The sequence below is a fragment of the Apium graveolens genome, chromosome 5 (assembly GCF_009905375.1).
Source record: "Apium graveolens cultivar Ventura chromosome 5, ASM990537v1, whole genome shotgun sequence".
Classification (NCBI taxonomy): Eukaryota; Viridiplantae; Streptophyta; class Magnoliopsida; order Apiales; family Apiaceae; genus Apium; species Apium graveolens.
The window spans coordinates 178,572,380-178,591,059 of record NC_133651.1 but is presented as its reverse complement, the minus strand read 5'-3'; the positions used below and the strand labels follow the sequence as shown (position 1 = coordinate 178,591,059).

The 18,680-nt window shown below is 34.4% G+C and overlaps 1 protein-coding gene across 1 annotated transcript; it reads left to right on the top strand.

Annotated features, from left to right (window-relative positions):
* The first annotated feature begins 75 nt into the window (after nucleotides 1–75).
* On the top strand, nucleotides 76–4,650 carry LOC141724637 (alanine--glyoxylate aminotransferase 2 homolog 2, mitochondrial-like). The gene is made up of 9 exons (XM_074526851.1): nucleotides 76–415; nucleotides 904–1,134; nucleotides 1,280–1,450; nucleotides 2,504–2,647; nucleotides 2,748–2,927; nucleotides 3,583–3,808; nucleotides 3,892–4,005; nucleotides 4,107–4,193; nucleotides 4,284–4,650. The coding sequence occupies exons 1-9, from the start codon at nucleotides 173–175 to the stop codon at nucleotides 4,325–4,327; spliced, it is 1,440 nt and encodes a 479-aa protein (XP_074382952.1). The 5' UTR covers nucleotides 76–172; the 3' UTR covers nucleotides 4,328–4,650.
* The last annotated feature ends 14,030 nt before the right edge of the window (nucleotides 4,651–18,680 follow it).

Below are 18,680 nucleotides of genomic sequence, written 5' to 3'. Positions count from 1 at the left end.
TTTGGAAAGCTAAAACAGGCACGTGATACAATAAATGTAAATGTAAGTGTATATATACACATACACACCCTGTACAAAATCATATCATCTACATCATCTGTGTCGTGTTTGTTCCATCTTCTAATTACTCTCTCAAAATCCTCTCACTCTTCTGAAATCATCCTGAAACAAAATGATGCGTAGATTTGGATCATTAAAAAGAATAATCTCATCGTCGCCGGAAAAATACCTGCAACGACGTTGTCTTTCGCCACCAGAGGCAGCTACAGCCCAGTTACTGTCCACCGAAAATGAACCCAAAATGCCGGCGTTTGATTACACCCCTCCGCCGTACACTGGCCCCACCGCCGACCAGATCTTAAGCAAGCGTAAAGAGTTTCTCAGCCCTTCCATGTTCTGCTTTTACAACAAACCCGTAAGTACCATTTTTATACATATTTTTCCGATTCTGTATAGTATATGTATATTTCATGTTAACTTCTTTTTTCTTTTTGTAAATGAAATTAGGTCAACGAATCAAGTAAGGAATATTCAAATTTATTTTTTTACAACTGGGAGAGTATATTACAAGTTGAAAGTGTGATGTAAGGTTTCTAACATTCGTGTGTGTGATGTCACACGTGCTATACTTTGAAGTGGTTGAGTTATGTTGGTTTAATCAAGTATTGTTGTCCAAAAACTTTAATTAGTTAAGGATTCGGGATTAGGCTAGTGGTAATAAAGGTTTATCTCCTGGTCACTGATTTTTAATCCCTTATAAGTGGTCGGGCCTTTTTTTAACTATCCGGCGTGACTTATATTTGAGGCAGATGTATTCAAACATTTAATTCTGATTCATATGTTTAGTTACCTTGATTAATTGATTTCTTCATTAAGTTGATGTTAAATTGTTTGGAACAACAGCTGAATATAGTAGATGGGAAGATGCAGTATTTGTTTGATGATAGCGGCAGACGATACCTTGATGCATTTGGAGGGATTGCTACAGTTTGTTGCGGCCACTGCCATCCAGATGTGGTGCAGACAATTGTTAACCAGACCAAAAAATTACAGCACTCCACCATTTTGTATCTAAATAATGAAATTGCTGATTTTGCTGAAGCTCTGGCTTCTAAGTTGCCTGGCGATCTTAAGGTGTGTGGATATTCAATGTCCAATTACTCTAATCTGAAGCTCTGCGGTTTATATCTTTTATTATTTTCAGTAAATACAACATTAGTTTTGTAAGAAAACATGTTTTGGTTATCTACACTTCCCCTATAATCAATTTTATATGTAGGTTGTGTTTTTCACAAATTCTGGGACCGAAGCAAATGAGTTAGCAATGATGATTGCAAAGTTGTATACGGGCTGCAACGACATCATATCTGTGAGAAATGCATACCATGGAAATGCTGCAGGTACCATGGGGGCAACTGCTCAGTGTAACTGGAAATTTAACGTTGTTCAGGTAAAAGATTCTCATTTTTTATAAAAAAAATTAAGTTCAGATGCATAATTTAGTTTGCAAGAGAAAAGTATTAAGCAACTTGCAGGATGCCTAATATTTTGCCAATCACTCTTTTGCAAGGTTGAGTTTGTCTACAATAATTTAGTAAATTTTAAAAATAAAATTATATCTTTTTTAGTGATGTAAGTATGTAAGATGTCAATTGTTTTTCAACTTCTCTTGCTTGCTGTGGTCCTAGTTTCCTTGATGACAGGTCTTTTAGTGCAAAAATAGTTTGGTATCACATTTCCTTTGATTAAGACATTAACTTTATGAGTTTAGACCTAAAATGTGTTGTTTAAAGAAAACTATGTATTTCTTTAAATTTTTGTTGTCATTTGAATAAGATGCCATGTTTTCTTTGCTTTTGTTGGTATTATCTTCATGAAAAATATTTAATTCGTGTCTAGCAGTATGATGACGAACTTAATCACTATCAGTGAAAGGTGATTTATTGGTAATTGGTTTTAATAGCTTGTATGAGAGCAACAGGTAATTAAAAAGTGGGAAAGCTGATTGGACCACTCTTTTAAATTATTAATTTTGCCTTGTACACATACTAAGAACACAATCATAATATAAAAGAAATATGTGCCAGTATGTGAACTAGTGAAACTGCTGTAAAATATAACCTCTCACAAGTAATTAATAATCCTCTGGGCTTTGTATGAACAGATTAACCTGCAGGTGTCATAAGATGCTCGTATATCTTTTTACAGTCTGTTATAATTTGGCACCGACAAATGAATTGTAATATACTTGATATTACATTAGCATACTGCTTTCAAATTTGGTATTTCTAGGTTATGGCCGTTACTTGTTTTTCAGTAAACTTTACATTATAGGACGATGGTTTATAAATCCAGGACAGTATGTTATTTAACGATGAACATAATAACTTCGAGGAATTTCTCTTTCTAGTACAGGATATGTATGTTCCGTGTTGACCACCCACATTTGAATATTTAAAATTACATTAATTGTATTTTTCTGATTGTGTTTCTTATGCAACAGACTGGAGTTCATCATGCCATGAACCCAGACCCATATAGAGGAGTTTTTGGTTCTGACGGTGAAAAGTATGCTAAAGACGTTCATGATCTCATTCAGTTTGGTACTTCAGGCAACGTTGCTGGTTTTATTTGTGAAGCAATTCAGGTAACCTTATTGATATATTTTAGCTTTATAGTTAGTTCCTGCAAATTACAAAACAAATATTCTGTGACAAGACAACTGTGGCACCTCCTTTTGGTGGCAGGGAGTTGGTGGTATTGTTGAATTGGCTCCAGGTTACCTGTCTGCGGTACATAGCACCATCAAGAAAGCAGGAGGACTTTTTATATCTGATGAAGTTCAGTCAGGATTTGCTAGGACAGGAAGCCATTTTTGGGGATTTGAGTCCCATGATGTTGTGCCTGACATTGTTACAATGGCAAAGGTAGGATAATTTTTATGTTTTAATTTGTTTTTGGAAAGCATCTAGGATTTGTGCAATTAAATATCATGTTGTCTAGCACATTATATATGATTTACAAGTGTTCATGTAAGTCGTTACTATACTGTTCCCAAACACACTTTTATTTTGACATCTAGGGTTTTTCTTTTAAAAAAAATACTAGCTAGTAACCATGCATGGAACTGATATATGCTATATTTATAGTTGAGAACCAAATTACAACAAATTATCCCCTACTTTGCTTAGTATAGATCTGGAATTTGATATATGCCATATTTAGAGTACCTTCTATATCTGACGGTTTCCGTCTTCAATACACTTAGTGTTCTAGACTTCTAGTTGTTTGGATGTTAATTATAACAAGAGATAGAAGCATATCCTAAACTTATTTGAGTGACAAGTAGTTTTATCTGTTCAAGTCTGCTTCTTCGGGATCAAAGCATATATGTGAGGTACCATGGTGTTAGCTCTTATGTCTTACAATTTTCATCAAATTTAATGATTTACTGGCTTCTGCTGCTGTATTCGCGGTCTGTTTTTTTTTGTCCAAACCTTTAGTGGTTTTGAACAACATTTTAAATAATTAAAAACAATTACCTGTCCTCAAATTTTGAACTTTTCCCTATGTTATCTGCAGGGAATCGGAAACGGAATTCCCCTTGGTGCTGTGGTAACTACCCCTGAGATTGCCCAAGTTTTAACTCGCCGCAGTTACTTCAATACCTTCGGAGGAAACCCTGTATGTACTGCTGCAGGGCATGCTGTCCTGAAAGTTATTGAAAAGGAAAAACTTCAGGACAATGCACATGTTGTGGGATCCTACCTGAAAGAGCGTCTTAATGCCCTTAAGGATAAATATGAAGGTGAGTTGTTTCCCCTCCTACCTGTAGTTATTTCTTTATTATCTGATAATTGCTGACACTACTATGATGGCGAATAACTACAGTTATCGGAGATGTAAGGGGGAGAGGTTTGATGCTGGGAGTTGAACTTGTTACAGACCGCCAACAAAAAACTCCTGCAAATGCAGAAATTTTGCATGTGATGGATCAAATGAAAGGTACTTGTATATTTATATAAAAAAATATGGGAAAATAGAATCTAAAGGCATATATTTAGTATACTATTATTTAAATTAATCGTTTTTGCACCTTTGTGCAGAAATGGGAGTATTGGTAGGCAAAGGTGGGTTCTATGGTAATGTTTTTAGAATAACACCCCCACTCTGCTTTACTAAGGAAGATGCAGGTCGGTTCTCGGGCTCTCGCTCATGTCTGGTTTTCATCATCTACTTCAATTTAGTGAAGTTCATTCTGATGCTGTCCCTTTTTTTTACAGACTACTTTGTGGATGTTATGGACCACGCAATGTCAAAGATCTAAGCGTGATATCAGAATGCAGCAGCTGAGGTCTACCATTGCAAGCAAATATAATCAGTACAATCGAGTTCTATGATCGAAACAGCTATTTCTTTCACTTACTGCATCTGATTTTCATTATGTTTGTTATGGAAAGTGTGTGTAAAAAAATAAATTATCTTATTAAACTCTTGCCATCAGAATGGTGCATGCAAGAAGCCAACAACTCGTTGTCTCTTGCTGTGTGCTTATTTGTGTTTCTTATAAGTCACTTCATTAGGCCTGTAATATAAATGATCTACATTTCTGAAGATATTTTATATATCTATACTCCTATTTCACTACTATTTTTTGTAAGTTGTGTTGCTCTGGGTGAGTTCTTTGTGATGTTTAGTATTTGCGGGTGTTTTTTTTCTATTCTGCTCTTGGTTTTGTGATGTTGCTTTAAATTTTGGAGGAAAAACGAAAAAAGCACCCATGATTAGGTTAAGGTATTATCAAAAACTGAGTTTTCTCTTTTTTTTTTCACAAGGCAGGAACTTCGGTTGTGATATCAGTTGCAACCTGCAAAAACCCCGCTTAAGCATAATCAAGTTGTGATGTTGCGCTTCGGTTTATAAAAAGTGTGCGGATTAGGTGCTTGCTATTATTGGTTTAAAATAAGTCGGTAGAACCGGACACTCAGTTAAGTCCCGATTTATATTATTTTTGTAATGTTAAAATTTGGGTAATAAATCGATTCCTATAACTCATGCACGCAAAAACTACTGAACCGTTATAGGATTATCCACTTATCTTGATTATTAAAATAAATTAATTAATGTTATTAAATGTTAAATAACTAGACATAATCTCCTTATAATATTAAATTACGATAACAATTTATCATATTTTTTTATTATACATTATAATTATTATATATTTATATAAACATATCAAAGTTATTATATGATCTGATAGATAATTTTTATAAAATGTTTAATTATTTACAAGAACCCATGCATCGCACCAGATTTAAACTAATATATATTAAAAACTCCAACATGAATTTGTCGATTAGAAAATTTATTCACGAGCTAATTTACTTATGTGAAATGACTGATTCATAATTTATTTATGTGAAATGACAAATTTACCCGTATGCTTATTGAATTTTTAAAAATATGTTATTCGTAGGAATTGAACTGTGTCTAACCATTAACGTGCACACATTTTTATTACTATGTCACTTATTCATAATAGTTCTAAATGATGCACTAAATATGTGTGTACGTGTGTCATGAATCATTTTATTCATATAATCATGACAAATTTATTCATTTTTTTATTTATTTTATATAACATGCTATTTGTAGGAATTGAATTAGGATGTAGCAATCAACATGCAAAACTCAATATAAACATACAATTTACCCATATTAGTATTAAGTCAAGCATTTACTATGTGTACATGCGCGTCACCTGAATAGAGTAAAATTTAATATTTTTATCATCAGGATTTATAAATTAATATTCTTCCGTCCATGTTTTCCTTTTTACATTTTATTATTCATTTTCAGGTTATATTACATTTTAGAATAATAAATGTGGTATGAAATGCACACAGAGGGGGGTGAATGTGTGTTTCTTGATTATTTTTTAAAGTTTATGAGTTACTTTCAAGAAAATCAAGTTTTGTTTAAGTTTCGGAACTCAACAATATGACATTTGCGGTGATAATCAATTGACTATAAGAGACACATAAAACAATTTTCAAAACTTACTTGTTCTTTATATTAAAAATCAATTTGGCTGTGTTCTTTAATGTTTTATAACACAGCTACTCATTGAGAGAATACAAGAAATTCTAGACTATTTTGTTACTTCCTGCACTAAGGACCTATGGACATGTTTTATTGATCAACATGCATAGTTTACAGAAATTGCATTAAAATAGACTAACATATTTTCTAAAGTCCTTTTGTCTATTTCTACTTTGAGTGCTACAAATCTGCATATAATCTTCAAGGTCGGTTACCCTCCTTTGTCCGGTTCATCTTGCCCCTTGATCTTACACTCTTCAACCTGCATTTGTAGACTTTCCATTTTAATGATAAAATGGTTTGTTGACTGATAATCTTGAATGTTCAGGATAAATGCATTCTGTAATTGAAGTTGTTATCGAGATCTTTAATGTATATAGAGATGTTTGTGTTGTGATGTGGAATAGCTTGTCGATATCTCCACTTCTCTACATGTATAAATGGCTTGTCGATATCTCAACTTCTCTACATGTGTAAATGACTTGTCGATATCTCCACTTCTCAACATGTGTTTTGACTTATCGATATCTGCACTTCTCTACATCTGTAAATGACTTATCGATATCTCTACTTCTCTATAAGCCAAATTGACTTGTCGATATCTCTACTTCTCTAAAAGCCAAATTGACTTGTCGACATCTCCACTTCTCTATAAGCTAAATTGACTTCTCTACAAGTAGGGTGACTTTTCAATAAGTGAAGTGAGTTCTCTACAGGCCAAATTGACTTCTCGATATACTTCTCGATATAACTTGATCTGTGACTTCTTGACATCTGACTTGGAACATTTTTCAATCTACAAAATTATTCTTCACCAAAATGTTTATCTTCATTCTAATCCATGATCAGGCTTCATCTTCTTTCAGAGATTTATTCCTATCTTGTTGGATATTTACTAAAAAATACTCTAGTTTATTCTATTCAAACATTTTTACAGAAGCAATAAATATCATTACTGTTAGATATATTTGATAATGTCATGGCTAATGTGATTTATGTTTAGTTTTCAGATCTTACTTAAACAGGATAAATCAGTACTTACTGGAAGTCAGGACTTAAGGATATCAGTACTTATATTATGAGGAGATAATCATCTAAAGATGGATATCAGAACTTAAGTACTGAAGGACGTTCAGATAAGGAAGTCAGCTGGTTAAAGGAAAGAAGACCGAGACAAACATAAGAAGAGATATGCATGAAGAAGGAATTCTATGAAGAATAGAATACTTGGAAGAAAAGATATCTGATTGATATATTTTAGGAAGCAGAATTATATTCCATATCAATTAGCGATTATCTTGTAACTGTGTAGTATATAAACACAGATATAGGGTTTACACTAGAAGTGTTATCACAATCGAGAAGATTAATTATTGTAACCCTAGCAGCTCTCGTGATATTTGTTCATCACTGAGAGAGAACAGTTCCATATTGTAACAGAGTTTATTGTTCCAATAAAGTTTGTTTTCTGTTACTTGAGTTATTAAAGTTCGATTTGATTGTACTATACACTGTATTCACCCCCTCTACAGTGTGTGTGTGTGTGTGTGACCTAACAAGTGGTATCAGAGCCTATCTGTTAACGCACAAACAGTTTAAGATCCAAACACAATCATGTCTGAAACAGAAACTCCAACTAAGCCCACCAAAACTGAAGAACCTCCAAAGACACAAGTTCAAACCCGATATGAGACTATTAGAGTTCCCATATTGAGACCATCTGAATATGCCATATGGAAGGTGAGGATGACCATGTTTCTGGAAGCTACAGATCCAAAATATCTTGATAGAATCAAGAAAGGGCCTCACAAACCAACCAAGCTCGCAGTTGCAGTTGCAGGTGAAGCAGCAAAGTCTATACCAAAGGAGAAGAGTGATTACACTGCTGAAGATATCGCATCAATTGCTAAGGATGCTAAGGTACGACACTTACTGCATAGTGCTATTGATAATGTAATGTCAAACAGGGTAATAAACTGCAAGACTGCAAAGGAGATATGGGATGCTTTGGAAACAAGATGTCAAGGAACGGATACGATCAAGATAAACAGGAAGACAATACTCACTCAAGAGTATGAATACTTTTACTCAAAGGCTAATGAGTCATTGACTGATTTATATGATAGATTTGTCAAACTCTTGAATGATTTGTCACTTTTTAATAAGGAGTATGATCTTGAAGATTCAAACCTTAAATTCCTGTTAGCTCTTCCTGAATGCTGGGATTTGAAGGCAACAACAATAAGAGACAACTATAATCTTGATGAAACAACTCTTGATGAAATCTATGGAATGCTCAAGACTCATGAACTTGAGATGGAACAAAGAAGCAAGAGGAAAGGAGGAAAGTCAAGGATAGTTGCTCTTAAGGCTGAAGAAGAATCCCCCAAGGTAGCTACCTCAAGGAAAGACAAGGGTACAACTCTCTTCACAAAGTCTGATACTGAGTCATCAAGTTCTGAAAGTGATGATGAATCAGAATCTGAAAGCCTGCCTGAGACGGATGCTGATGAAGAGATGATGAAGCTGTGTGCTCTTATGGTGAAAGGGATCACAAAGATTGCATAAAGAAAGTTCAGGAAGGGAAAGAAGTTTTCCAGGAAAGGCACAAGTTCTGATAAGAAGAATTCAGAAAATCTGAAGGAAGAGGAGGAAAGTCTGACAGAGGAGATTATACAAATGTCAAATGCTACAACTGTGGTGAGAAAGGCCACATATCTCCTGATTGCAAGAAAGTGAAGAGTGACAAAGGCAAGACTCTTGTCACAAAGAAGAAAAGCTGGACAGACACCTCAGATTCTGAAAGTGAGGAGAATTATGCCTTGATGGAAAATGCTGATAAGGCAAGTGTTGAAAGCAGTTCTGAAGCTGCTGAATTAAAGGTACCATGTTCATTAGTTATAGAGATCAAACTTTAACATGTGAAAGATTAACTTCTGAAAATCTTGCTTGTAAAAAGAGGAATGATTATTTAGAAAAATAGTTAGTCATGTTCCATCAAACTCAGAAAGATAGAGATGATGCATTCTATGTTAGGGATGAAGTGCTTAAAATGAATGAATCTCTAAAAGCTGAGTTAGAAAAAGAAAGAGAGATTATCAGGACTTGGACTAATTCTGGAAGAACAACTCAGAATTTGTTAAGTAGTAAAAACTGGAAAGAGGGCTTAGGTTATGGAGAGGATAAGAATGATAAAGGAACTGTAGATGTTAAGCCTATAGCTGCTAAATAAAAATCTAAGTTAAAGCCTGTTAAGTTTGTAGCTGTAAAGTCTGATAATGAGAAATCAGAAGTTAAAAAGGAATTAACTTCTGACAAACTAAAACAGGAAAAGACAACTGAAGTAAACGTAGGCTTAATGACAAAGAAGCAGCTTAAGCATAAGCTGAAAGATGTTAAGAATGCAAACAAGGTAAAATCACCTAGGAAAAATAGGAATGGAAAGGAAGGTGTGAATAAAAGCAATGATTATAAGCCTGTTCCTGAAGCTCCTAGGAAAACGTGTCATAACTGTGGAAGTTCTAACCATTTGGCTTCTTTTTGCAGGAAGAATAAGAACATAAACTCCTTACCTTCAAAGTCAGGAGTTAAGAGTCAGTCTGTTAGATATAAGCCACAAAATCCTTATTTTCATTGTGGTAGTTTATGGCATTCCATTTATACTTGTAAGAAATATCATAGTCTGTACTATGATTATTATCAAATAAAACCTTCTTTAAAGAAAGTTACCATTGTTCCTTCTAGTGTAAGTTCTGATTTAAAGTCTGATAGTGTAAATTCTGATACGAAAAATGTTAACATAAACTCTGATGCTAAATCCGCTGCAAATGTTAACAGACTTAATAAGGCCAAAGGATCCAAGCATGTCTGGGTCCTTAAAACTAATCATTAGTGGTCTTTGTGATTGCAGGGCAACAGGAAAAACATCCTAGTTCTGGACAGTGGATGTTCAGGACATATGACTGGAAATAAAGCCCTGCTATCAGACTTTGTGGAGAAGGCTAGCCCAAGTGTTTCTTATGGAGATGGCAACATTGGAAAAACATTGGGATATGGCAATATCAATCTTGGGAATGTCATCATTAAAGAAGTAGCTCTGGTCTCAGGACTTAAACACAATCTGCTGAGTGTTAGTCAAATCTGTGACAGAGGTTATCATGTGGATTTTTTTGAAGAACACTGTGAAGTTGTAAGTAAATCTACAGGCAAAGTTGTTCTGAAAGGATACAGGAGTGGTAACATCTATGAAGCCAAGCTTTCAACAAGTACTGATGGTTCTGCAATCTGTCTGATGAGTAGAGCATCAATTGAAGAAATCTTGAATTGGCACAAGAAACTCTCTCATTTAAATTTCAATAATATAAATAAGTTGGTCAAGAAAGATCTTGTGAGAGGACTGCCAAAGTCGGTATTTGCTCCTGATGGTCTTTGTGATTCTTGTAAGAAGGCCAAACAAAGGAAATCTTCATTCAAGAGCAAGACTGAGTCATCAATTCTTGAGCCTTATCACCTACTACATGTTGATCTATTTGGTCCAGTAAATGTCATGTCTATTACAAAGAAGAAATATGCTATGGTCATAGTGGATGAGTTCACCAGATACACATGGGTGTATTTCTTGCACACAAAAAGTGAAACTGCATCTATCTTGATTGATCATGTCAAGCAACTGGATAAATTGATCAAGGACTCAGTGAAAATAATAAGGAGTGATAATGGTACTGAGTTCAAGAATTTGATAATGGAAGAGTTCTGCAAATCCATGGAATCAAGCAGGAATTTTCTGCTCCTGGAACTCCACAGCAAAATGGAGTTGTTAAAAGGAAAAATAGAACTCTCATTGAATCTGCACGTACAATGCTTGATGAAGCAAAGCTTCCAACCTATTTCTGGGCTGACGCTGTGCAGACTGCTTGTTTTACTCAGAATGCAACACTCATTAACAAGCAAGGAAAGACACCATATGAGATGGTGAAGAAAAAGAAGCCAAATCTGAAGTATTTTCATGTATTTGGATGCAAGTGTTTTGTTCTTAAGACTCATCCTGAACAGCTATCCAAATTTGATCTAAAAGCTGATGAAGGAATCTTTGTTAGATATCCACTTTCCACAAAAGCCTTTAGAGTTTATAACTTGAGAACCAGAGTGGTCATGGAATCTATCAATGTCTCTTTTGATGATAAGAAGATTACTGGACTTGAAGATTTTATTGATCATGATCAGCTGAGATTTGAAAATGAAGACTCAAATTCTGATATTGAAAATCCTGACAATCTAAATCCTGAAACTGTAAACTCTGATGGATTAAACTCTGATGTTATTAAAACTGTGGTGACTACGCCAAAGGTGAAAGGAATATGTCCTAAGTCCAATCATGTATGAGGATTTAGGAATAACTTTTATGTAATCTGTTTTGATTTCATTGATATTAATAAAAGACTTGTTTTGTTTTTATTACGGGCTCTATCTATTTAAGTGTTTAAATAAGATATACCATAGTTTAGAGTAAAGCTTTTTATGGATTATGATGAGATCATAATAGTGAGACCTAAAAGATGATAACTCTAAACTTAAATAGTTCCTGGTCGTATGATTACTAATTGGTAATTAATAATCCGCAGAGATCGGTACATACTATGCTTGCTTCATTATGAAGGATGTCTGTTCTCATAGACATTTGTGTGGTGACACTATAGCTAGTATGTAGGTGCTTATTATAGAATAAGTTCACTGAACATGACTCGCACAGCTGAACAACTGATGGAGTTCACTCACGTGTCAGCAGTTGTTCACATAGTGATAGTTGTACAAGTATCCTTAGACTTGAGGTCATCATAGTCATCTTGTGTACACTGAACTATGCTTTGGTTTAGTTCTTAGTCTCCAGGGACAATTATTAGGGCTCTACTGGGTATAAGAATTTGTACACGAAGATAGTGTATGATCAATAAAGGATCTACCCCTTCCAGTGAAGGAAGCGAATGTTCAAGGCTGATCCACTTATGCTAGTTCAGGAATCTCTGGCCAGAGTGAATGAAATTAGAAAGGAGTTTCTAATTTGCATAAAACTAAGCATAGTAAATGGTAAGCAAGTGATTAAATTAGATAGGCTTGACACGAGATCCATGCCTTGTATTTAATCGGGACATTGTAGGGTAGAAGGAGTTTATTGTACGGTAACTATTCACTGAATAGGTTCTTGGTATTCTAAGCAGTGAATTCGTATTATCCGGATAGTCGCGATATGCTGAGAAGTATCCCTCACGATGTAGAATAAATGTGATTAATTAATTAATCATATTTAATAAATTAGAGAATTTTTATAAATAATGATAAAATAGTTTTATTATTATTTATTTCTACTACCGGCTTAATATTGAACCTATAGGGTCACACCATAAAAGGAGAATGATTTAATGGTGGAGGAATTAATTAATAATGGCTAATAATTATTTATTTGTGAAATAAATAATTAATTGGCAAATTTAATAATCAATTAAATGAGATTTAATTGATTATAAATTAATTAAGAAAAGTTCTTAATATTATTAATTAAGGATTTAATTTTTTGGAAATTAAATCAAGAGAGATAATTATTTCTAAAGTGTTTAGAAAAAGGATTAATAATTAAAAGGTGTTTTAATTATTAATGAGAATAATAAATGGAATAATAATAATAATATTTATGGAAAATTTCAGCTGAAAATTTTGCCAATAAATATACTATTATAAACCCTATATTTTATTCTAACCCCAATTTTTATAAAACCTAATTCTCTCCACCTCCTCCTCCTCCTTAACGTCGTTTTCTTGGTGGATACCGGTGGAGTGCTTCACGTTTGAGGAGCAGCTGCTAAGGATCTCCGATCGTTGCTTTTGGATCGCATATTAAAGGTTATTAATTGATCCCTATGTTTTTACCACGATTTATATGCTTTTATTTGGATTATATGTGTAAAAGTGTTTTACCATGCCTCCGCTGTGATTAAAATCCAACAATGGTATCAGAGCAAGTTTGTATGCATATAGATCTGTGGTAAAAATTTCAGAATTTTATGTGCTTGTATGAATTAATTATGATTTTTACAAGTTATATCATGGATTAATTTTGTCTGATGAGAAATTGTTTCTCAGAATAATTTTGAATGTTGATCTGGGTTCTACAAGTGTTGTAGATCGTCTGAGTATTTTTTTCATAATTTTATGATGTATAGATTTTTTATTATGAATTTTTGAAGTTCTTGAAATTAAATTCGTAATTAAATAAGTATATATATTATTTGTTAGTATATATACATATATACCTCTGCTATACATCTGCTATTACCTGTTTGATTGCACAGAGACGAAGACAGACACACGCTGGTCAACGGTCAAGCAATGCTGATGTCATGCTGACGTCAGCGTAGGGTTTTGGGCGCGTGTGGCGCGTGGGCGCGTGGGCGCGCGTGGGCGGCGGTGTGACACGCGTCTGTCAGCGCGTGTGTGCATGGGGGCGCGTGGGAGACATTCTTGTGGCGCTTGCGGGCGCGTGGCAACTCAGAATAGGGTGATTTTGGTGTCGTTTGATTCGTCTTTTCGAGACGCTTCTAATGGTATATTATACGATATTTTATGAAATTGTTTTGAATTGTTTATAGCTAATAGAAGTGTTTTAAAGCTGTTTTTAACTGTTTTAACTGCTTTTAAATGCTTCATGTGATACATAGAGATGTATAATGCTTAGACTAATGTGCTAGATGATGTAACATGCCTACCTTGATGTTTATTCATGTTTATATATGTGATATATGCTTAGTTTATCATGCGATGATAGATTTAGGTGAACTTAAATGAACATAAGGCGTTTGTTAGACAACCTAGTATAGTGAAATTGTTTCATAACCTTAAGAATAATATTATGAATACAATCATGAGATTCTTGTGTTTATGAAACACGTAATTGAATATGAATTTTTGATATGAGAGAAAGGATGATTCTGTCAACAACAGATTTCTATCTGTAAGAAAGGGTTATTAAGTGACGCCTCTTGACAATGCTCCACCCGATCTGGGAATCATCTGATTATCGATTATTGATTTGAAATATTTAATTTAAAAGGAAGAATCTCTTTATAATATGATTATGATTGTAACGTAATATAATCCCTCTAAAATTAAATAATATCAAGTAGTAATTGGCCAATGATACAACGGGCTTGTGTCGGTCATAGCCTTCCAACATGATAGAAAAGTAGTTCTTATTTTTGAATCATTGTCGGTTCGTGCTACAGCCGAGGGCTTTGATTTCGAAATAAGAAATACTTGTCTATTACATAGAGATGTGTACATTGAATAAGAATCTAAAGGTCAGTACGTGCCACAGCCGTGGGCCTTTAGGGACTGATTCAATTGTACGGAATGTTGGGTTAGACTTGACTTAGAATATTGAGTTTGTCGTGCCACAGCCGAGACTCAATTATTCAAGAGGCTAAAGTTTGATTAGGGAATAACATAAGATGTAATTGACAAGAGTTGTCTGCCTATTGAACATTACATGGCGGTTCGTGCTACAGCCGGGGTTGTGTAATGGAATGTAGGATCCCTATTCCCACTAGCATTATGAATGCTTAATTTTTTCACGTAGGGGGTTGAATAAATTAGATAAACTAGTGGGAGCCACTTATGAATAAAGATCCGATTCATATAGTGTTTTAAAATGAAATCGAATATTTGCTGAGTGTTGTTAGGTGTTTATCATTTACAGATTTACTATATTATGTCTTCTGCACTATCACTCAGGAGCATACTAGATGCTCACAAGTTGACTGATCCTAATTTAGCTGTATGCTTTCACTGTAACAAGTTAGGGCACTGGAAGAGAAACTGCAAGGTTTACCTTGCAGAATTGAAGAAGAGGAAGGGTAGTAAGACTACCGCTTCTGATTCAGGCATGTTCATGATCGAAGTTAATATGTCACTAGGTCAAATTTCTACTTGGGTATTAGATACCGCCTGTGGTTCTCATATTTGCAATTCGTTGCGAGGACTAAAGGGAAGTAGGAATCTTGAAAAAGATGAGGTGATTCTACGTATGGGCAATGGAGCAAGGGTTGCGGCCATAGCTGTAGGATCATTTAGTTTACATATGCCTAAGGGCAAGACTATTATTTTGAATAATTGTTATTACGTTCCCTCTATTATGAGGAATATTGTTTCTATCCCTATGTTGGGTTTGAATGGTTTTTCATTTATTATTAAGAATAATGAATGTTCTATCCTTAGAGATAATGTTCTTTATGGACGTGGAATTTTAAATAATGGTCTGTATGTATGTGACGTAGAGCATGATTTACTTCAGATTAAACAAACTAATAAAAGAAAATGAGATGATGAAAATCTAACCTATTTATGGCACTGTAGGCTAGGTCATATTAGTGAAAATAGACTTCGGACATTGCATAAGGAAGGGTTACTAGACCCCTTTGATTTTGAATCATATCCTACGTGCGAGTCTTGTCTATTGGGTAAAATGACCAAATCTCCATTTAGTGGACATGGAGAGAGGGCTGCAGATTTGCTAGGATTGGTACACACAGATGTATGTGGACCAATGTCTACGCAAGCCATGGGTGGATTTTTTGTACTTCATTACTTTCATAGATGATAGATCTAGATTCGGATATGTGTTTGACGAAACACAAGTCTGAAGCCTTTGAAAAGTTCAAAGAGTATAAGTATGAAGTGGAGAAACAACCAAACATAGTATTATAACTCTTCGATTAGATCGAGGTGGTGAATACTTTAATGGAGTGTTTCTAGATTATCTCAAAGTAAAGGTAGAGTCTCCCAGTGGACTCCTCCAGATTGGTATCTGAAAGGAGAAATGAAACTTTGTTAGACATAGTTCGGTCCATGATGAGCTATGCAAATCTTCCAGTATTCCTATGGGGTTATGCATTGGAAACACCTGTTCTGACTGAACAACCTTTTGTGGAACAACCCATTCATAGGTCAGGGAGAGTGTCTCGCCAACCTGGGAGGTAATATGGCCTTGTCATTGAGAATGACAATGAGTTGTCGATCATTGATGATGACGACCCTGTGATCTATAATGAGGCTATGAGTAGTGTTGACTCAGAGAAATGGCATAGTGCCATGAAATCCAGAATGGAATCTATGTATAAGGTATACAAAAGATAGATTAGAGCAGATGGCCAGGTGGAGACCTATAAGGCCAGGCTTGTGGCAAAAGGATTCAAACAAAGGCAATGGATTGACTTTGATGAAACCTTTTACCAATAGCCCTGTTAAAATCAGTTCGGATTTTGCTTGCGATTGCTGCTTACTACGACTATGAGATCTGGCATATAGCCAGATGGTTTTCTTTCCAAGGGAAATGAAAACCTAGTGTGTAAGCTACTGCGAACCATATGTGGTTTAAAGCAAGCTTCTCGAAAGATGGAACATTCGTTTTGATGAGACAATCAAAGAGTTTGATTTTATCAAAAACGTAGATGAACCATGCGTCTACAAAAGGGTTAGTGGGAGCGCGGTAACATTTCTTATATTGTATTAAAATAGATTTGACACACATAACAACATAGCAGACCCACTCACAAAGCTACTTTATGAAAGTCACTTTGATCGTCATAAAGACAAGATGGGTATTAGATACCAGAGTGATTGGCTTTAGTACAAGTGGGAGATTGAAAGGAATATGTCCTAAGTCCAATCATGTATGAGGATTTAGGAATAACTTTTATGTAATATGTTTTGATTTCATTGATATTAATAAAAGACTTGTTTTGTTTTTATTACGGGCTCTATCTATTTAAGTGTTTAAATAAGATATACCATAGTTTAGAGTAAAGCTTTTTATGGATTATGATGAGATCATAATAGTGAGACCTAAAAGATGATAAATCTAAACTTAAATAGTTCCTGGTCGTAGGATTACTAACTGGTAATTAATAATCCGCAGAGATCGGTACATACTATGCTTGCTTCATTATGAAGGATGTCTGTTCTCATAGACATTTGTGTGGTGACATATAGCTAGTATGTAGGTGCTTATTATAGAATAAGTTTACTGAACATGACTCGCACAGCTGAACAACTGATGGAGTTCACTCACGTGTCAGCAGTTGTTCATATAGTGATAGTTGTATAAGTATCCTTAGACTTGAGGTCATCATAGTCATCTTGTGTACACTGAACTATGCTTTGGTTTAGTTCTTAGTCTCCAGGGACAATTATTAGGGCTCTACTGGGTATAGAAATTTGTACACGAAGATAGTGTATGATCAATAAAGGATCTACCCCTTCCAGTGAAGGAAGCGAATATTCAAGGCTGATCCACTTATGCTAGTTCAAGAATCTCTGGCCAGAGTGAATGAAATTAGAAAGGAGTTTCTAATTTGCAAAGAACTAAGCATAGTAAATGGTAAGCAAGTGATTAAATTAGATAGGCTTGACACGAGATCCATGCCTTGTATTTAATCGGGACATTGTAGGGTAGAAGGAGTTTATTGTACGGTAACTATTCACTGAATAGGTTCTTGGTATTCTAAGCAGTGAATTCGTATTATCCGGATAATCGCGATATGCTGAGAAGTATCCCTCACGATGTAGAATAAATGTGATTAATTAATTAATCATATTTATTAAATTAGAGAATTTATATAAATAATGATAAAATAGTTTTATTATTATTTATTTCTACTACCAGCTTAATATTGAACCTACAGGGTCACACCATAAAAGAAGAATGATTTAATGGTGGAGGAATTAATTAATAATGGCTAATAATTATTTATTTGTGAAATAAATAATTAATTGGAAAATTTAATAATCAATTAAATGAGATTTAATTGATTATAAATTAATTAAGAAAAGTTCTTAATATTATTAATTAAGGATTTAATTTTTTGGAAATTAAATCAATAGAGAGAATTATTTCTAAAGTGTTTAGAAAAAGGATTAATAATTAAAAGGTGTTTTAATTATTAATGAGAATAATAAATGGGATAATAATAATAATATTTATGGAAAATTTCAGCTGAAAATTTTGCCTATAAATATACTATTATAAACCCTATATTTTTTATTCTAACCCCAATTTTTATAAAAACCTAATTCTCTCCACCTCCTCCTCCTCCTTAACGTCATTTTCTTGGTGGATACCGATGGAGTGCTTCACGTTTGAGGAGCAGCTGCTAAGGATCTCCGATTGTTGCTTTTGGATCGCATATTAAAGGTTAGTAATCGATCCCTATGTTTTTACCACGATTTATATGCTTTTATTTGGATTATATGTGTAAAAGTGTTTTACCATGCTTCCGCTGCGATTAAAATCCAACAAAAGGAAGATGCACCTATGTAGGGGGAGCATACTCAAGATATAACCACATCTCAAGAAGCATCAGAACATACATCTGGCTCTTCAAGTTCTGATTCGTCAAGTTCTGATTCATCAAGTTCTGATAAGCCAAGTTCTGATAGTTCTGAAAATCTAAATTCTGAAGAATCCAACTCAGAGAGCATAGTTTCAGGGGAAGCATCAGAAAATGTTAATGAAGACAACATGGATCATG

Excerpts from the sequence above, each read along its gene's own strand:
- LOC141724637 (XM_074526851.1), top strand. The coding sequence starts at position 173 with ATGATGCGTAGATTTGGATCATTAAAAAGAATAATCTCATCGTCGCCG. Across the intron at positions 3,809-3,891 it reads CCTTAAGGATAAATATGAAG|TTATCGGAGATGTAAGGGGG; the intron begins GTGAGTTGTTTC and ends GAATAACTACAG. Across the intron at positions 4,194-4,283 it reads CTTTACTAAGGAAGATGCAG|ACTACTTTGTGGATGTTATG; the intron begins GTCGGTTCTCGG and ends TTTTTTTTACAG.